Raw genomic sequence first — 20,275 nt, forward strand, 5'->3', positions numbered from 1 at the left:
TTTAGTGCAATTGAACCACTATCAATGCAAGATTGCTTCTTATTATTTGCATCACGATCGAAACGAATCATTCAGACTATTGAACATTAATTTAGGTTTTAAATTGATCGAAAAGCCGACTCGTGGGCACCCAGGACCTCTCTGGTAATTTTTAAGTATAAGTACCTATGTCATAAATGCCAATTTAAAGGAGACAATTTCCAAGGATGAACGAATGCTCATTTTGGAATAAAAAATATTAATGATCGGATTCCTGACATTACAAATAGCCTTAGTAGCGAAGCGGCGACATCAAATTGTAAAATTAAACCGCAAATCTCGAAATTGTACTATCCCGCCTCTTTCCGCCGACCGCATAGGAAACGTTCGCTGCGATTTGCAGAATGTTGTTTGGGGTTAACCTGAAAACCTGAAGCGGACCGTCCACTCGTGTGAAAATTTAAGCCGATAAAGGCCACATGTCTCGATTCACAAACAAAATTCAGTTAGACAATTATATACTGAATTCTAAATGAGAAAAGAATTAAATTCAAGCGCTCGTGAATTTATCATATTAAGCGCGTTTTCCGATAACTGAATTGTTGTCATGGAACCTCACGGTTGAAAGCCTTTAATAGTATAAAAAGGATTCTGTGCCGGCCGCGAACGATATCGAGGACTTAATTAGCACATTCAAAGAACAGTACTGAGAATACATAATGCATTGCATAAAACCGAATTGGACTAAAGTAGAAAAATTATGAATTTTCCACAGAAATAGTTAAGCACCATCCTTACGTTGAACATGTAAAAATAATATATATAATAATAATATTTTACGCTTTCAATCTTAGTTACTCTTTCTGGTAAAAAACACACACTTTAATAGCGAAGCGAATATATTATATATAGACATATTTGTTTTAACCCTGGCTATCTTCACCAAATAAAAATATTATAATAATACATATTATATTCTCATCGGTCTCCAATACGTGTGAAAATTTTAAAGTTACTCAGACATCTTGTAGCTCATAAAAGTTATTATGTACGAGTATAAAGATTCCGTTAAATAAATAGATTGACATCTTAGACCAAGCTAACGAAAAAGTGATAATAAAAAGAATACCTTTCATTTAGAAATACTCATTATTTCCGAGGGATTTAAATAGTCTTTTACCTATACGCTTGTAGTCTAAGCGGCTTTTCCGGCTACTCCATGGCTGGTAGGTGAGCTCACGTGGCTCAACCTGAAAGAGTTAGCTAACACCATAGCAAGAGCAGTGCTTCGCGGAATCTATTAGTAAGGTTTGACTTCAACAACCCGAACGAAATTGCAGGTAAATGCTCATAGGTATATTAAATATTGAATAAGACGTCCGTGACGTATGTACATACGTAAGTATGTACGACGTAAGACGTACTGTGCTTATCAGAAATAGAAAATAACGTTATTACAATCCTTGCATATTCACAAGCTATTTATAAGTAGGTAATTAAGCTAGCTAATAAGTAACTAAGAAAGCTATTTATGAATAAATATTTTTTGATCATTTTGAATGATGGAATAGTTTACGTCGTTTTACTAGATTACTTTGGTAGCCAAGCAAGCAACTAATAACTTTACAGGTTAAAATATAACGGATTATATGGGACGGAAAATATAATGGCAAACGAACTGGAAACTGTGACCGCTGTCAAACACGTTTTAAAAATGTAAAATAAACTAGTGGTCAGTAGTCGAAATTCGACTATAATTAATTGAAATTTTATTTATAAACATTATTATGGTTCTATTGTCAAACACTATTAGACTTCTTTAATATAATCACAGATTTCGCCAAAACTACACTATAGATAAATAGTAGGTATTAAAGACAAACAATATTAATCTATTCTCAATTTGACCATAGACTGTTAACAATAACAAAAGTTTGACAATAAACGCAGAGTATATGTGTGCGTATATGTGTTGTGTCAAATACATGGTAGTGTGTGTAATGTTTTCTTTATTGATTTAATCATCGATATATATCGATGGATTTAATGATTTTTTTGCATAATTAAAAAAAAATGAACATTCTGCACTCCTTGTCTATATTGCGCTTCACGTGAAGTTCCTAATATTTAATGTTATACGCTTAGTGATGTATTCGTTAATATTTCGATATTTCATATGGATTTTCAAATCGTTTATCTATTTATACCATTGATTTTATTTGTAGATTCCTGTAAACATTTAAAAAAATAAAAGGCCGGAAGCTCATCGTCTAAGCTTTATTACATATTTCTATTTATACTAAACACGCATCTAAAGAGGTTGTCTGCTAACGAAGCTATCTCGAATTAATACCAGAATCACAAAAATTACGGGTCACGGATAGACCTATGACGTGTTGAAGCAATGAGATAAATTGACTGAAGTGTAGCGTTACATTGTCGATCTCGGTTCTTGACCCCAATAGGGTTGATAGCCTGTTTACACCAAAATCAGGTCCCGAATTTTCATTTTAGGCATAAATTAAAATAACTTAAATTTCTTAAAGAAAATGAACTGCATATAACTTATTGGCAGTTTTAAATTCTTATGAGAGCTATGAGAGGATATTTGATAAATAGGTAATGTTATTAATGAAGCGTGTTTCGGTATAAAGATATAAGAATCGATCATAAGATCAAACGAAGTCAGCAAGTTTTCTATTTTGTTCCACTATCTTGGAACTGGCAGTCCTGATCACGTCATATTACGGCCTTCTAAAAACATTTGCGTATGTATTTCTATCTTTAGATGTGTAAATAGTGCAACCCTACACAGATCGTAGAATTTTCCAGAAAGCGCTACAGCACTTCTAATTTTAAATTCCAATGTAAAAAAACAACACAGAGTACTTTCACAAAGAGGTTTTTATTTTTTTTTGCTATGGAATACTTTTAGCACTGATGCAAACGGGAAAGGTTACGTGCTCGGTAATCAACGAATGCAGTTATCAAATCGCTGGACGTCGCCCACACTAAAAGCCCATCACGGATATTGATTTACGTACTGTTCTGCACTTCACAAAGTTTGCTCGTAAAACTTTTAACAGTGTTAATGTATTCCGTTAAATGTTTAGTCAACGTATAACTAGTTTATCTTCAAATCGAATTGCGTCGGTTAGAAGCTTTTGATGCACCGGTGTTCGAATCTCAGGCGGGTTTTCAGGCACCAATTTTTCTAATGAAATACGTACTCAACAAATGTTCACGATTGACTTCCACGGTGAAGGAATAGCATCGTGTAATAAAAATGAAACCCGCAAAATTACAATTTGCGTAATTACTGGTGGTAGGACCTCTTGTGAGTCCGCACGGGTAGGTACCACCACCCTACGCTACGACTACAACATCGACATCGACGACAACAACATCGGCAACATTTTTTTATTATTTTTATTATTGCTTAGATGGTTGGACGAGCTCACAGCCCACCTGGTGTTAAGTGGTTACTGTAGCCCATAGACATCTACTACGTAAATGCGCCACCCACCTTGAGATATACCTAAGTTCTAAGATCTCAGTATAGTTACAACGGCTGCCCCACCCTTCAGACCGAAACGCATTACTGCTTCACGGCAGAAATAGGCAGGTTAAAACACCGGCACAAAAATTCTATTAAAAATATATATTCGTTCATCATATAACCATCTTAAAGTTTTATTTCGAACATCTCATTATAGTGAACGTAAAAATGTAGGTCGCATATTCCGAGTACAATGGAAGAAAACTCTACAGTGCTCGCTTACCTGGATCAGATCGACATAGTCTAAGCCGAGTAGTGAAAGAGTATTGTCAAGACCAGCTGCTGTTTTCTCTGCAGAAAAGTCAAACATCTTTAGAGTGTCCTTGTCGTAGCGGCCGACTTTACTCCCGATGTAATACGAATCACGGGGAACTCCAACTAAAGCCTGCACAAAGAATTCATCCATATAATTCAGTTACAAATAGAATAACTGCAAAAATAAAATAGTTGTAAGGGCGTAGGAGGGCGTATTGATTGCTGGAAAACAAACGTGCCTAAGTACTAAATGCTAAATTCGTTAGCGTTGCAATTGAATCAATTGGAATTCACTCACAACTTCCAATAACTCAATCACTAGATTACAACATATTATACAATAAAAAATAATAATAATAAAACCGATAAACTGGAACACCATAACAATAGCATTCAAAATAATATTAAATAATTATTATCATATTCGTATTAAAATAGTATTAATAACGTTCGGTATATAATAAATTATATTACATTTATTGGGGAGTTATATTATACGATGACACGCATTAATATGGATTAAATCGCAGGGAAATAAATTCGTGAACAGAATAAATAAATTCACTGATCCTTAAAACAAAAATATGTTTTGACTGTAACGACTTCGGAGACAAAAGACAATGTTATTAGGATAAGAATATTAGAAGAATACAATAACTGTAGTCATATTCACGCAGCCTTGTTAACATATTATTGCCGCATCTTATAAAAACAGCCGCGGTGTCAACACAGGCTATAATCGAGAAACATGACGCATCAGCACTTAATTCCAGAATAACAAAAATCGGGAAATATTACCCAATTGCGAACGAGACGTCACCTTAAGAGGTAAAGAACTTGAAGTCAATTCACGACTCGCGAAACACCGATCGACACAAGTCTTCATTACGCAAAAATCTGTGCGCGTCTACTAATCATGTTCCGTGACACGTGGATATCTCGATAAATGTTGGGTCACGCCTCCATCCATAACAAAGTTGCGGAACAATTGTTCCTTAGTGAAGTGTATCTTTAATAACTATAACCAAATAGTATATTGTAAGTAGCAAGTCAATCGTAATTTAGGGGATTCTGATATAATTGTCAGTTTACTTTCATCCAAATTTAAAACATTTTAGCCAATTAACTAGTTCTTGGCTTAGCACTTTCCAACAATATTTCTTTGAAGAAAATGAAGACCAAGTACTAAAGCTAGGGTGGGTGAGTTTTAGTTTTTCTATTACTGTTTATCAAGCAGTAGTCAGTCAACTGGCATTTTATCCGTAACCAGACCACGTTGCGCCGTGACTATTCCTAAATTTACGAAGTACGATCATTTCTTGAAACTATTATACATGCGCGCCATGTTGTATGTTTATGTTTATTACGACAGAAACCTTCCGTAGAGTGCCTACAACTGTACCAAGATTTATCACAATCGGATGACTGTGATGAAAACAATAGGAACACGTAGAGGAGAAAGAAAAAACAAATCTAGTTTATATTGATTTAATTTCAATTTTTTTTTAAAACGATTTGATGCAATATTTGTTTTTACGTCATATTAGACGGCATCGGGCTGTAATTTTGTCTAACGTTCCCTGTCTACCCACCAAGTAACAATATAAAACGAATATTTGATCGTTCGATTTTCTCACAGCTCTTCCTTTCATGTTGTGTTCATCATAGGTTTTAAAGGTCAGTAAGCTTTAGCGGCGCCCAAGGTCAACGATGTTCATCACATAACCTCAAACACCCTGTTAGCTTATTGAATAACTTAGCGTTATTCGTGTGATCTATATCCACTATTTTTGGAATCGTTCCTTCTATTTAAAACACGACTATGGAATAACTTAATTGTGATGGCTATTTAAATAATGAAGATAATTATTTATACTGTTATCGTTCAGTAAGAAGCGAATAGACATTTTGAACTTCACCGCTTTTTAGAAATACTCGTTTATAAAAAAATCACGCACCACTAAAAATCGGCACTACTAAAACTTATGCAGTTTATCTTTAGTTAAACTGACATATGCTTAAATAGTAGACCAAACTAATAAACTCATCTTGTTTTTAACACTATATAGGTTTTTAAACCTGTTGACACTGGTCAGAATATCAAAGCGAAGTTTTAAATAAGTGTCTTAATTAAAATAATTATCAATTAAAATATAATAATAATTAAATATTATGGGTATGTAGGATCGATGAGATCTTAATGTGTGTGCAAATTTTCGAGTGAAACGGACGTCTTGAAGTTGGTGAAAATGACTTTTCAAAAAACGCCTTAAATAATATTAATAAAATTAAATTATTCTATTAATATATAAATTAAATTATTCTTATTTCTTCAGTAGATTTTAACTCTCGTTAAACTAATAATGCTTTAATAAGCTAAACATTCTTATAAACATTCTTACAGTTATGACAGTCGTCACTTCATGTTAGCCTTCCGCTAACTTAAGAGTAATAAACAAATCTAAAGAGACCGAAACGAGTGAAAATATTAGCATACAGGATCAGGGCTAGAAGATGGATAGAACACTTCCTCAAAAACACTCTGAATGTTTACTAAGTCTGTGTGTGGTCTGGTGTTGTCATAATGAAAAACCACACCCTGTTTGTTGATCAATTCCGACAGTTTATTTTCTATATTTCTTTGCTTTAGTGTCCTCAGCTGTCGGTAGTAGAGATCCGAATCGTTGATTTTGTCAGGCAATAAAATCTAGTAATGAACGAAACGCTTCCAATTACACAGCATCTCCTTATTAGCTTAAAGCTAATCAAGCTTTTGCAAGTCTGTGGAGCTTGACTGTCCTGTCGACTAAGATCTTTTTCACATGTGGTAGATCTTCTTGTGGTAGATAATCTAATTTTCATATGGTCATCGCAGCTCTTTAAAAAATTTCAAAAGTGTTTTGTGGACAGCTCGTAGCTGTGCCGTAACTATTAATTGCTGCTGATCTCGATCGAATATTTCAAAAATTGCATCTAATTTATCTGTAATTTGTCGAATCGAGCCAACTTCATCTTTGACATCGAATTTCTTGCCTGTAAGCGCTTGAACCGATTTTGTTCTATTTCTACTAACACTGACACTGTTTATAAGCGTCACATTGTTTCAAGATTTGTATCTCGTAATACCCTTTTGTTTTGTAATAAATCTCTAAAACGTTTATCATAAGCCCTCTTCGTCAGGTTCAGTAATTTCGGTAGACAGAAAAACAATACTAAAATAGTACAATCTAGAAATAAACAAAACCTAAGAGATTTGTTTCAACTTTTATAAGGAAAAAAAAAACTTTGGGCAACCAATAACATCCATTGGAGATGAGAGATTCAAGATTAGTTGAACTATAGTGAAGCACTAAAAATTCAATTCAACTTACCTTCCCAATGACCTTTTCGGAGCTGCCCTGACCGTACCAGGGTCCGGTTTCCAGATAGTTGATACCGAGATTCAAGCTTTCTTTAATGAGCTCCAGGCTTCTTTTCTCGTCATATTTCCTGATAAAAATATAATAATTTTTAAATTAATACAACATATAAATGGTTTTACAAAAATTGGAATATTCTAAAAAAAGTTCAATATCGTGTCGAACATGAGCGTGAAACGTGTTAACAATAATAACAAACCATAATAGATTATAATAATGTCGATAAACCTACCCGGTTCGCTTAATATGCAAGTCTAGATTTCCATAATATAACTTATATCTTTCGAACAGTTTTATAGCCACAGCCTACCGTAGACAAAAGCCGATCGCGGCATTCGGCTCAACTTATCTCAATATTTCCTTCCTTCGCCGCCATCTATCAGCAGAGTTATAAGAGCCATCTACAGATGAATCTTCTTCTTTTTTTTACCTTATCCCACTAGGTGGGGTTGGCACAGGTAGTTTTTCTTTTCCATTCTCTTCTATCAGCCGTCAGTTCAACACTCACTGCTCTCTCTCTCTCATATCGTCATTCACACATTCCATCCATATTTTCTTCGTTCGACATCTTCTTCCCCCTCTACCTTGCACTACCATTTCCGTACATCTCCTAGTCACATGCATAAAACACACATGAATAAAAAGTAAAAATCAATATAAAAAAATGCGACCCGTACAAATCTTTGTACACACATTTTATGTGTGACTGCTCGCGTGGTAAAATGCACAGAAATATTTGCAGGACGTTCGTCTGTTTGAGCTCAATTTTGTACTGTTATAGATGTTTTTTCACTGCGACACCGAGCAACAGGTATAGCTCAAATAGTTTCCACAAATGACTCACTTTTATCAACTGTATTGACAGATGGTACGTTTTCTGGTATTAATGCGCACGATTCACAAAATTGACTCATATTAAATCAGTAAAAATACGTTTCTCGTTTTTAAAGACGGTTCGGGACTAGATTACTGTATTTTAAGCTATTGCATAGCTTTTATCGCGGGCCTTGAGCGCGGCGACCGAATTATGAAATTCCGTAACGAAAAAAACCTAACACTCCTCACTCCGCCTACCATGTAGCTCGCGTTCAACACATTCACACGTTGCGCTTGTGTGGTGTTTGTGAATAATCGCGTGGCGTGACGTCACACTGCATGCGCGTCATGAAAAGTCTGCCCATCTCCCTCTCGCGCAGTCTAGCTTATGAGTGTGAAGGGGACAGTTGATGTTTTGCTTTTATTTAATGTTTAATATAGCGTGGTCTTGTTTTATTATTGTTTTAATATTAAATTATCATTGTCTAATTATATTTGCATAAGTTGATAAAAAATGCTATGCAATAGCTTTACCACGGCAGTTCCCGAGTGCCACACGTTTTTTTTATCTTCTTCTTTTATTATTTTTATTATTACTATTTATATTTTTTTATTATTAGTGGCTCGGAAGCCTTTCTAGTTTCACCAGAACAGGTAGACGAGCAAAGGCTCAGCTAGGAGGGGTGGAATTTGCTAACAGCTGCCCGAGCGCCTCCGAAGGATATCTAACAATTAAAAAGCAGCTGCTCCTAGTGTTAGAGGTGAAGGCGTCTAATGCAAAGGTTATTGGATCTGATCAATCCATTAGGACGTGTCTAGGGCGACGATGGTGATTTTTTTTATCTATGTCATAATCCAGGTATCGTTCTTTTGATGTTCATAATTTATATAGAGCCCGAATAATAGTGCGTTTCCAGAGATCTTTTTTGCCACGCACCATCCGGCTTTGGAATGAGCTCCCCTCCACGGTGCTTCCCGAGCGCTATGACATAAAATATCCTTCTTCAAACGACGATTGTGGAGAGCACTTAACGGTAGGCAGCGACTTGGCTCTGCCCCTGGCATTGCTAAAGTCCATGGACGACGGTAACCACTCACCATCAGGTGGGCCGTATGGTCGTCTCCCTACAAGGACAATAAAAAAAAATTTGGAATTTCCAAAACGCCCAACGAAATAAATATTGAAATTTGGACTAATTTGTCGCCGAACCTAGTATTATTATTATAAGATTTTTGCCTCCTAGATCATATCCTTTTACCATTAATACGTTTAATTATAAACCGCTCAAATAAATTCAAAATTTCCAACGTAATCTACTAATAAATATGTACAAATACAGCAGAAGTCGGAAGTTAACTTTGCGTCATAATGATGCGCATTCAGGATATTGTATAACAAAGTCAAATAAATGTACACCGGAATACAAAAAAAATATTATCAGGCCGCCCAACACAAATTCATTATAATATAAAGAGACGAACGAACATATCGACGAACGACACTAAAATTCATCGAATTCACTTTTGTAACGTTGTAAAACTATACCTAGTAAAACCGAAGCTTATTAACATTAAACAATGTAGCACATAATCAATTCACTGTTCTGTTTTGACGTGGAAATATACGAAATACATCATGCATGTAGTAAATTATTATTAGTGAGGTCACGTCTGGGCTCTTATGCGCTATTTGCGATATCAGTGCAGCAACGAAACTAAATTGACATAAAGTGGTAGCATCAAAGAGCAAAAAACTTATACACTTCAGCGAGGAAACTTGGAGCAGACAGGACTTGCGGCGTGCCTATCTAAGTACAAAATGTACACATTATGTTTTGAAATATCTCAATATAGTTTTAGAAGAAACCTTTTAGCGATAAAATTTCTCATATTAATCTATACTCTATACTAATATTATAAAGAGGAAAGATTTGTTTGTTTGTTTGTATTGAATAGGCTCCGAAACTACTGAACCGATTTAAAAAATTCTTTCAGTGTTGGAAAGCTGCGGTATCCCCGGATGACATGGGCTTATATTTAATATATTTTCAAAAAAATGAGAGGTCCTTACTGAAACTCCAATAATGAAACCCAATGTGTAAATAAATTACCTAAAATTCTTTACATTGCGTGCGCTACTTTTCAAGCGAAGCCGGGGCGGGCCGCTATTGTTTTATAATACTAATTATTATAATAATTCTTTATTTCAGTAAAAACCATACATTTCGTTAGTATTACATATAATCTATGTTAGTATATTAATATCTGTCTGTATATACATACATATAGTATTTAGTCTTTCATAAGTGACTGCTACAAAGGCTATTAAATAGTAGTACCTTGATCTTGATTTATGTTGTATGAGTATTAAAAAAATTTACGAGACAAAAACAATACAGATTTCGAATACATGGTGACTTTTAAACTAACACCGACCAGAAATCGAATCCCGACTTCGTGGTATATAGTAAGTAGCACTGTGTGATGATGTTAATTTAAAACAGTATTTTTTTTTACTGTATCAAAAACGTTTAAATTGAAAAACGCTTCATTCATTTAGCAGCCTTTCTCAAAGTGGGCGATAACGCCCCCTTGTGGGTGCTGTAGGTCTAAGAGGGGGATGGTAAAAGACACAGGGAAAAAATGGGGGCGTTGTGTTGAGGCTTAGGAGGCGATTTGTAATTTCATCTAGGAGGACTCTTAGACACCGACTAAGCTCTCACTATAGTGGTTTTAAGTAGGTGAAAACATGGGGGCGCTAAAAAATAATTTATTCTCAAAGTGGACAATAGACAGAATAAGTTTGGGAGCCGCTGATCTAGATTCTCACCAGAGATGATGTGCTCGAGAAAGTTATTTAGCATCCGGTATGTAACTTTATCATGCACGATGCACTGCACATTTCTACTGGTTTCGTATGTGTATATTTCTAAAACATTATAATAAGACGCGAGAAAATTCCGGGGCTGTAGTTGAACCTTGTAAGTTTTAGCATTCTTTGTACAAATGTATTTTATTTGTGGTATCGAGTGATTGCCGTCGCGAATATGTATGATAATGTATAAATACAGTCACCTTCCTTGAAGTAGAAGTCTGAATTATATTGTTTTATCATAGTAATTAGCCTCGATGCAGACTAGACTTTAAGTGCCACTCGTGATATATTGCGTTATAACGTTATTATAAGGTCGGCTTCGTACAATATTACCGCCCACCTTGAACCAGAACGTAGGAAACGGATGCTCAGGAACGGAAGATGAGATTGCCTTGCGATAATAACAAAAACAGATTCGTTTTGTTTACAGTGTGTTGGTTTTATAAATTCTGAAATCTAAATAAAAACAATATTCAATTAATACTTTTTCGTATACAACCTATTTTTTTATTTTTGTATAAATGTAACTGTAATTTAAAAAAAAAATGTGTTTAAGAATTCGTTCCATTAATTATATTAGTCTCAACAAACATACAATTATGTACAATGCTATGACTACATCCAATTTGATGCGTATGAAATATTTTCCGTTATACACAGTATCAATATCATAAAAAATTTAATAAGCTAAAGAGAAATCTTACGAAAATAAGGTTATTTTACAGTTCCGTCTTATTTAAGATTATAATACACTTTAGATTAGTTCGTTAACTATTAGTAAAATACGGTGGGTTATTTAAGTTCTAATTAGGTCACGAGAATATATTTTCTTATTGTAACCCTTTGGAGAACTGATGGAATTGAGACATCGACAGATATCTTCAGTATGCAACGAACGTAACACTTTCAACTGCTTTCTATGGTTCTTTATATTGTTATAAGCATCACACACCAGCTATCAGTAGATCAGAGGTTTGGCCCCAAATGACGTCACGCTTAATGAGGTAGCGTCAGCAACAATTTAAAAAGTTTTCGCAACAATTAAAGAGCGAACAATAATTCGTTACTGTTTGAAGAAACTCTATGAAGTTAGATGATGTTATTAAATTTAAAAACTCCACGGAAGTATTTTCATATTAATAGACATTTGCATTGGCTTGCAGAGACATATGCCAAAAGACGTGGCGATGTTATAGTCAACATAGTTGCAAAGTCATACGATAAACTAATTTGGCCCTTGATTACAAGAGTATTAAAAATTATCAATATATTAAAAGTTTACAGAAATAATACCCAAACAAAAACGTATGAGGAAATAAAGCGTTACGTTTCACTTATTGAAACAATGTGTTGCGTTTTTATTTATTTTATAAACAGCAGTAGTTTATATTTTTATGCTTAAGGACCTCACAGCCGAACGATAGGCGATTTCGCACTATGTATTTACAATAATGATCGCCCACAAAGCACATTATACATATACATAGGAGTATATTGAGAGCGGTTACATTTTAAAACTAATTGTTTGTTTTACTCGACGTCGCGTCGTACAGACCGAGGGGTGGTGCCGACCAATCTGCTCGAATCCAAAGCACTTAGACACTTTTAATTCTACCTATATATCGTATACAACTGTAACAGAAAATTGTCTTGTTTATTTAGTTTAGTTAGGTTGTTTGTTAGGTGATTTTTATTTTTATTATATGGCCGTATTTTTTCCTTCGAGCATCACGTAATATTTATGTTATTATGGGTAGACCAGTCAACCGAATATTAAGTGATTACCGGAAACCATGCATTCTCTCATGGATGGAGTGGAGACCGCGAAATGGCAAACGTAGGACGCTGGCAAACAGCTGTATGAGAGAAGCCGAAGATCGTGCCCAATGGCGTGCAATTGGAGAGGCTTATCCAGGCAGTGGACTGCCAGATGATGAAAATGATGGATTCTCACAGACATTAATGCGAAGTTTCAATTATACTATATGAAAACGTACCCGCCATGCAACTGCGGAATGCAAATCGTCGTGTGTACATCTAGGGCATTAATACACCGAAATCTATGTAAGCTTTACTGCTTAAAATTTAAGGGTTAGATTGCAGCAATCGTAATTATTGAATCTCGCTGGAACTGAACTGATACTGAAATTATTTCATTTCAGGTACGGTTTGATAATTTATAACAAATTAAACTCCAGTCGACCTTCTGAATGACCAACATAATGTTTGTTTTAACAAAATGCACAACAACTCTTTTATTATAATTCTTACTTAATTTTTGTAGCCTATGTATGCATTATTAAGGGCGTAACACCACTGCTGTTTGTGTATTTTTCTTGGCCATAAACTAAGAAATTGTACTCAGTAGAGTTATTATATAAACCTACATTTGTTATTTCTAAGATATTTGTACGAACATTTTGGTAAACATCAAGAAAATATTCCATATGTCTTTCTTTATCAGCCCGAGTTAGTGCTATATACTAGAAATTATATAGAAACGAATTCCGACTACTTTTAGATTCTGTTTAAAGTACATATATTTAAAATTCTAATGTAAAATTCATCGAAATTCATTATTTTCGTAGGCTTGAATATTTTATGTTCAGTCGCAAATAGTTTTATACCTTTCATGTAAACCATTTGGAAAACATTCATTTTTAAGAAGCGTATATGATACAGCTCTATAGAAGAGTCACATAGTGGATATCACTAGCGATTATCAGATATAGTAGAACACCACGAAGCGAATACTTCGGGCAAACATTCGTTTGACGAACAGGTTTGTTTGCTCCGTGTCTGGGTGTTTGATGTCTATATATTGAAAGGTAGGTACACCACTATGCATACGAGTTTCTAGTTCCCATAGTTCAGGAAACAGTAATTTTATCGTTGATGAACGCATTTAATTTGTTCACGATTATTTATTATTATTATCACTGCAGCAAACGAATAGTAGATAAGATTTAGTTGCAGTAACTGAGGGATGTCAAAAGTCACAAATTAGTCAATCTCCTTTAGAAATTTTGAAGTATTCTCATTCTTCGATATTATTAATCGAACCAGAACCATATCTAATTACAATCCGTTTTTGTATAACTTTAGTTATTATACAAATCTGGGTCTGTTCAATTTTTTGAAAATTAGTAAAAAGAAGAATTTATCTACCTGAAGTGCAAAGGCCGAACAATCGACCGCCTAAAACGGCAATAAAAAAATAAGAACGGATACTGTATAATGGATGATGGATATCGTATTGATGAAAATGAAACTACAAAGATGTTTTGCGCTTTGCCACAACGAATCTAGAATACACTACTGAATGTTGACTTTACATGAAATATGTAGTGGATACGATTAAATCCTACACCGGAGCAAATTTTAGGTTAATGAAATTCCACATATATATTCCTCTTTGACACAGCGGACATAGGATGCACTATAGAAATTATTTCAAATTAATGTAATTAGCTTCGGCCTTTGTGTTGTGTTCACAGGAAGTATATTTTAATAACATTACGTTGTCCCGATAGTTCTAGGCATATATTTTAAAATGAACAATAAAGTACAGGTTAAGTTAGGTTACAGTTTTTTTTAACAATAAAATTATTTTTTAAATAAATAAGTAAATAAGTTAATTTTGTAGATAATGCTTGAAACGTATTTGCTTAAATTTACTTCACCTATACCTAAATAAATAGTCAAAGACAAAAAAGTTAGTGACAATTTTCTCCGGAGTTTCTTCACAGATTTTTGTTTGTTTATTAACTATTAACCAGCTTTTTGGTTTTTATCAAAAAATAATGATTTGCACCGCTATTTTTCCAACACCAGTTGTTTTACGTTTTTAAAATAACTTTAGTCGCCTGCGGTAGATATAGGTATTCCTGTGTACTCGCATTGAATAAAGCGACAGTGCCGTAATTCAAATACGAACCTAATACGGAAGTCTTCTATGAAGAGGGGATCCTCATCATCCCAAATGCTGCAGGACATAGACCTCTCCCAATTAACGTTACCGAGCTCGGTCTTCGGTTCTACTCGTCCATTTCTTGACCGCCGAATGAAGGGGTAACATCATACGTACCAAATAGTGGTAGACTACGTTGTGAGCTCGCACTAATAAGTATAACCGCTCTACCTATTTCTGCCGCAAAATATACATGCGTTCCAGAATGGTAGCCATTAAAATACAATATCAGACTTAGACCTCAAAGCTGAAGTTGGGTGGCGGCAGTAGCTTTGCAATATTAATGGCCTCCAGCAGCCTCTTGTCATGCAAAAGAACATGATGCAGATCATCACATCTTCTAGTGAAAAGTTGTTCTAAGTTAAACCGTGTTAAAACGATATTTTGAAACGACCCTTAACTGCTTCAGTGAACCGGAAACTAAACCAAGGTTACTTGTTACAGAGGCAGTCTAATCTTCGACGTCTAAACAGTCCGTTGTGATATAATTTTTGTTACCTAATATGATTGGTGAGCTCTCCAAACTAAGGTATAAGATTGAAGGCAAATTTACATTAGTATAACAGGTCTTCAGACGAAACGCATGATTGGTTAGCGGCAGAAATAGGCAGAGTTGGATTCACTAAATTGTTTTGAGATATTCCAAGGTGAGTCAGGGGATGGGAAAACACAACGTGACAGATTTCACGAGGTGGAGAGAAGACACGCTAAAATTCACGAGAGCCCGTCGGATGCGAATTGCGCAGGGCGGGTCATTATGGCGAGCCCCGAAGGCTTATATCCAGCAGTGGATATCTGTGGGCTGATGATGATGATGATGAAAGAGATTTTTGGCGATTCTTTCTGCAGTGGAAGTCACCGGTGATAATGATGATGAAGAATGTTTTTCTGGGTGGAGGTGAGACGAGCTCGGGATCCACCTGATTTGATAGCCCAACCTTTGATTAATTAGGGCCAAGTCCTAACTGATACGCTTGTGTTTAATAATATAAATATGTTACTGACGGGGCTGTCAAAAGCCAGTTCCGAATTAACTTATCTACAACAAATGAATTAAGGGAAACCGATAATATCCCCCCTCAAATTTCTTTCCCAAATTATTTCTGCTGTCTTGGATGCTCCTCTTATTTAACAGGTGTTAGGGCGGATAGGCACCAATATTCCTGCTTAGTACGATCGGTGAAAGGTACGGTCGGCAAGTCAAATAATATAAAAAAACATGTAGCTTACAAATACATATTGTTTTCTTCAGTTCATAAAACTGTCGCCATTTTATTATTATTATTTTAAATCGCCGTGATATTAGACGACTATTCACGTTAAAAACGGCACTGCTCAAATCAAACCTACGTGACATGAACTAACAGGCAATGGACACAATTAATTACAGAAGTGGGGCCATTATTAGCTTTCCTTTTTAATGAATTGCGGTAAACTCCACTATCATAATAAGACCACTTATCTAATTACACAATTATTGCCTTTGCACTGTATTGAACTCTACTTTACGCTACTTTTATTGTTAGGTATCTACGTTTGTCGTTAAAGGTACGATCGTCACTTGAGAAAAAATGTCAAAAATGAAGAAAAAAACACATTTGCATAATTTATGTGAAATTAATTATAGTAGTGAATGGGATAAAAAAACGATTTTTGGATTCGGCGAAAACGCGATCCAACAACGAAAAACACGTAAAAATCGTTGGGCGATGTTTTCATTGGCACGCATTAAAAATTCGAATCAAGTTTTAAAATACTGACCGAACTCTGCCCCCAGAGAACATGTAACTCTAGTATCTTTACAATAACAAATGCAATCAATTTAGTTTACAAGAAATTTATTTATCAGAGTTAATCGTGAACATGCTGTTTTAGATATTAACAGATATCAAACAGCTTATTCTTTTGATAAAACTCACATTACTAAGTACTCGTATACTTGCAACAACAATATATCAAAATTAATTTCGTAATAGTTATTGGAAAGAACTGGTCACTGACGTTTTTAATGTAACCAAGCACCTGGCTTAATTATTCAATGAAAACTAAAACCAAAAACAGACCTTTTATTAAAGGCAAAATTCATTTGGATACGTGCGCTTAAAAATAGATATTGATGTGTGAATAGTTCACTAGAAATTGTCCAGTGTCGTGCAATGTTGAAAGACGTAAATAACTAGTTACCAAACAAATAAATAAGGAATAGCTATGACCTTCTCTCTCTCTCTCTTAAATTCCCGATGCATTTTAATACAGATTATTAATATGGATGAATAATACTAGTATATGATACTACAAATAATAGTGTGTTATTATATTTTATGAGTACGTACCCATAGATATTGCTGAAAGCGGCACTTCCAACACTAATGTGAGAAACTTTGATACCGGTTGTACCGAGCTCGTTATACCTCATGTTGAATGATTGCGGAGACGCGATCTCTCGTACGCTGCCTGCTCACGACTGATCCGGCTACGTCACTCGTGATAACACAATCAAACGTTCGACGAAGCGGGAGCTATCGGTCGGAACTAGCTTGCATTTTAATGCATTTATGGCATTTCTATTCAGTCATATAGCGCCTTTTAAATATATAAAATAATTGCAATATGCTATAAAAATTAAAAATAATAATCAAGGTAACCTTTATTGGGTGTGATCTCTGATGCTTCAGGTGTTTATCGCTTACCTACGGGGTTCGAGAGGGAGTCCCCATAAAACATAATCCAGAAGTTTCAAAGATAATGAAAAATTTATGGAAACTGTCCCTTTATTTGTTATCGTTTGTTATTATTACTATTATTTATTGTCATGAAATATTTTCATTTTATTATTGTTAGTGAAAAGATTCTGAAAAATGAAATTATAAAAAGTTTTCAAATTTGCCGCCAACATACGGGCTAGCGAAATTGTCCTTTAATATTTCTTAATTAGAGACGGACAGACATGGTCATAACTCACCTAATGTTATGTGACGAAGAGAGCCCATACACAAGACTTCACTTTAGACTATAAACCCCCGTCTTGAGACTTTAAGTAGCTGAGAAATCGAAATTTCAAATTGTATTTACTTATTAGAACTGTTATGTCTCCTTTCCAACCGATTTTCCTCCTACTTAATCGTTAGTAGTCTAAAGGGCTATTCCAGGTATGCTCAAACGGGTAGGTGAGCTTACGGGCTCAACCTGAAAGAACTGCTAACACTAGCCCTAGCAAGAGCGTTTCTTCGATGAATCTACCACGAGATCGGAATCGCGGCCCACTGAGAAGATCCGGCGGGAAACTCAGTGAATTGTTTCTATGGACTAGGTTTCAAGTCGAACTCTTCGTCGTGGTATTTAATGAGAATAAGAGCCGAATAACACCGACAGTAGATTCAACAAGACATGTTTTGGGCGACGGCGGCTTTGCATTGCCCCTGCCGCCTGAGTCGGATATGTAAATAGGTGGCCACGATAAGAAGGTTATGGTGACAAGCGGCTTTTTGGAAGAACCCATGGAACCTATCACTGATTAGCTGCAGAAATAAGCAGGATGATTATTTCTATGCCATTGTACCTCATGGAAATACTACTACTGTACTTCGATACCTACCCGCGTGAATTCACAGAACCTTCTTTTTTTTTTAATATTGAGAGAGTATTTTTTTGTCTCGTTTACTATTTTTCTATATTACCCTTCTAATTACTACTTCTTGTCAGAAACTGAAATCACAGTGCTACAGTGCATACTGAAAACTTTCCGGGATTTATTTCATCACACAATGCTGTTCTTTCATCGCAAAAGGGCTCACATTTTAAGTACGATTATGAGGAAGTCTATTATCCATATGTTCAATGCTTATAACACATAACAATTATCATGGGCCATAAAAATAGAGACTTATTTTACTTTATCGTCAAAAATCCAATTACGGGCCTGGACATTGCTAATGTGTTTCAATTTAAACGGCCTAAGGTCGGCCTTTTGTACGCCAAACATTGCAATATACATCACTTCTCAAGATGACCAGCAGTTTGCTACACAAGCTTATTCAGCCTGTGCAACTCACCAAAGTATTGCGATTTATTGGTATGTATTTTTTTTTATATTGCCCACAAAATATACTCTACTACCGCATGAAACTGAAGAAAACTTATCTAAATCTGAGTTTGTAAGGTTTGATAAGGTTATTTCTAAGTAAAGTAATACAAGACATGGAATAATGATCATCAACAGCCTGCAGATAACTACGGCAGTATTTAGTCCTCCGTGGTGAATAAAAAAATGAGGGAGCATAGTATTATGAATATCTGGTAAGTAAAATTTAAAAATTTTAATTTTTTATCACACGAGTTGAATATAATGACTAATACTACAGTTAAATAGGGTTATAAAAACTACCTATAAAATGATTACATATCTCGTATCTTGTGATAATTGTATAATAATTTATCTAAAATATTAAACGTGTTTCTAATTTCAAATTTGCAATTGGCCGCGTCAATTACAATTTGCAGTCAAATTGTTGGTATTTAAATGGTATACATAGCCGACTTAACCTAATAGGTGTATGGCTCTAATAAAGAATAAAATAAAATAAAAATGTTATACATTGAATTACATCTTTATAAAATACAATGTGAAATTCACAAACGTGATAAAAAATAATACCGATAACTTTCCTCGAAAATATTCAATAGAACTAATTCAAATTTATTTTTTATGTACAAGGTTGTATGTTGATTTTTTTTATTTCAAATCAAGCCCGTAAGCAAAGTGCTTTAAGCACTTTGTATATAATTATATTTAATGAAATAATTGCAACTACTAGTAGGTCCCCCAGTAGTCGAAATTCGACTATAATTATTGGAATTGTAAATTTGTACACTATTATGATTGTATTTTGTACCTCTGTAATCACAAATTTCGCCAAGACTACACTATAAAAATATTAACAAAGACAAACAATATTTAATCTATTCTCAATTTGACAACAGACGTCAAGAACAAAAGTTTGACAATAAATAGTATGCATGTGTGCGTGCATCAAATACATGGTATGTAGTGTGTGTAATCTTTTCTTTATTGATTTAATGTATCTTTTATGAATTATTTAAAAAAAATATTAGTATTATGCACTTCTTCTCCATATTCTCTATAGGTGTAGAAAATTTCATACTCCTCCGACCGCGCAATTTTCGTAAAAAGGGATACAAAGTTTTTGTTTCACGTATTAATATATAGATATTTTTCGGTTTTCCCGAGTCGTCGGAAATAACAAGATAAAACTAATAAACACGAGACTAAACAGTAAAATTAGTCCTTATTAATTACTTAATCTAATGTGTGATAGACAGATACGATTAATATATACTAAATAATATATAATTTGATTAGTAGAATTTTAATAAAAAATTGT

The 20,275-nt window shown here is 34.6% G+C and overlaps 1 protein-coding gene across 2 annotated transcripts in view; it reads right to left on the reverse strand.

Moving 5' to 3' along the window:
* LOC101746219 (uncharacterized) overlaps positions 1-17,366 on the reverse strand; it is a 25,421-nt gene extending 8,055 nt beyond the window's left edge. For both annotated transcript variants that reach the window (XM_004933095.4, XM_004933096.4), the window contains exons 1-3: positions 17,207-17,366; positions 7,165-7,282; positions 3,762-3,923 (exon numbers count right to left, since the gene is read on the reverse strand). In XM_004933095.4, the coding sequence (XP_004933152.1) occupies positions 3,762-3,923; positions 7,165-7,282; positions 17,207-17,289 (363 nt within the window). In that variant the 5' untranslated portion in view covers positions 17,290-17,366. The remainder of the gene's footprint in view (positions 1-3,761; positions 3,924-7,164; positions 7,283-17,206) is intronic.
* Positions 17,367-20,275: the final 2,909 nt, after the last annotated feature.

This window comes from Bombyx mori, chromosome 1, assembly GCF_030269925.1.
Source record: "Bombyx mori chromosome 1, ASM3026992v2".
In the NCBI taxonomy this organism is placed as follows: domain Eukaryota; kingdom Metazoa; phylum Arthropoda; class Insecta; order Lepidoptera; family Bombycidae; genus Bombyx; species Bombyx mori.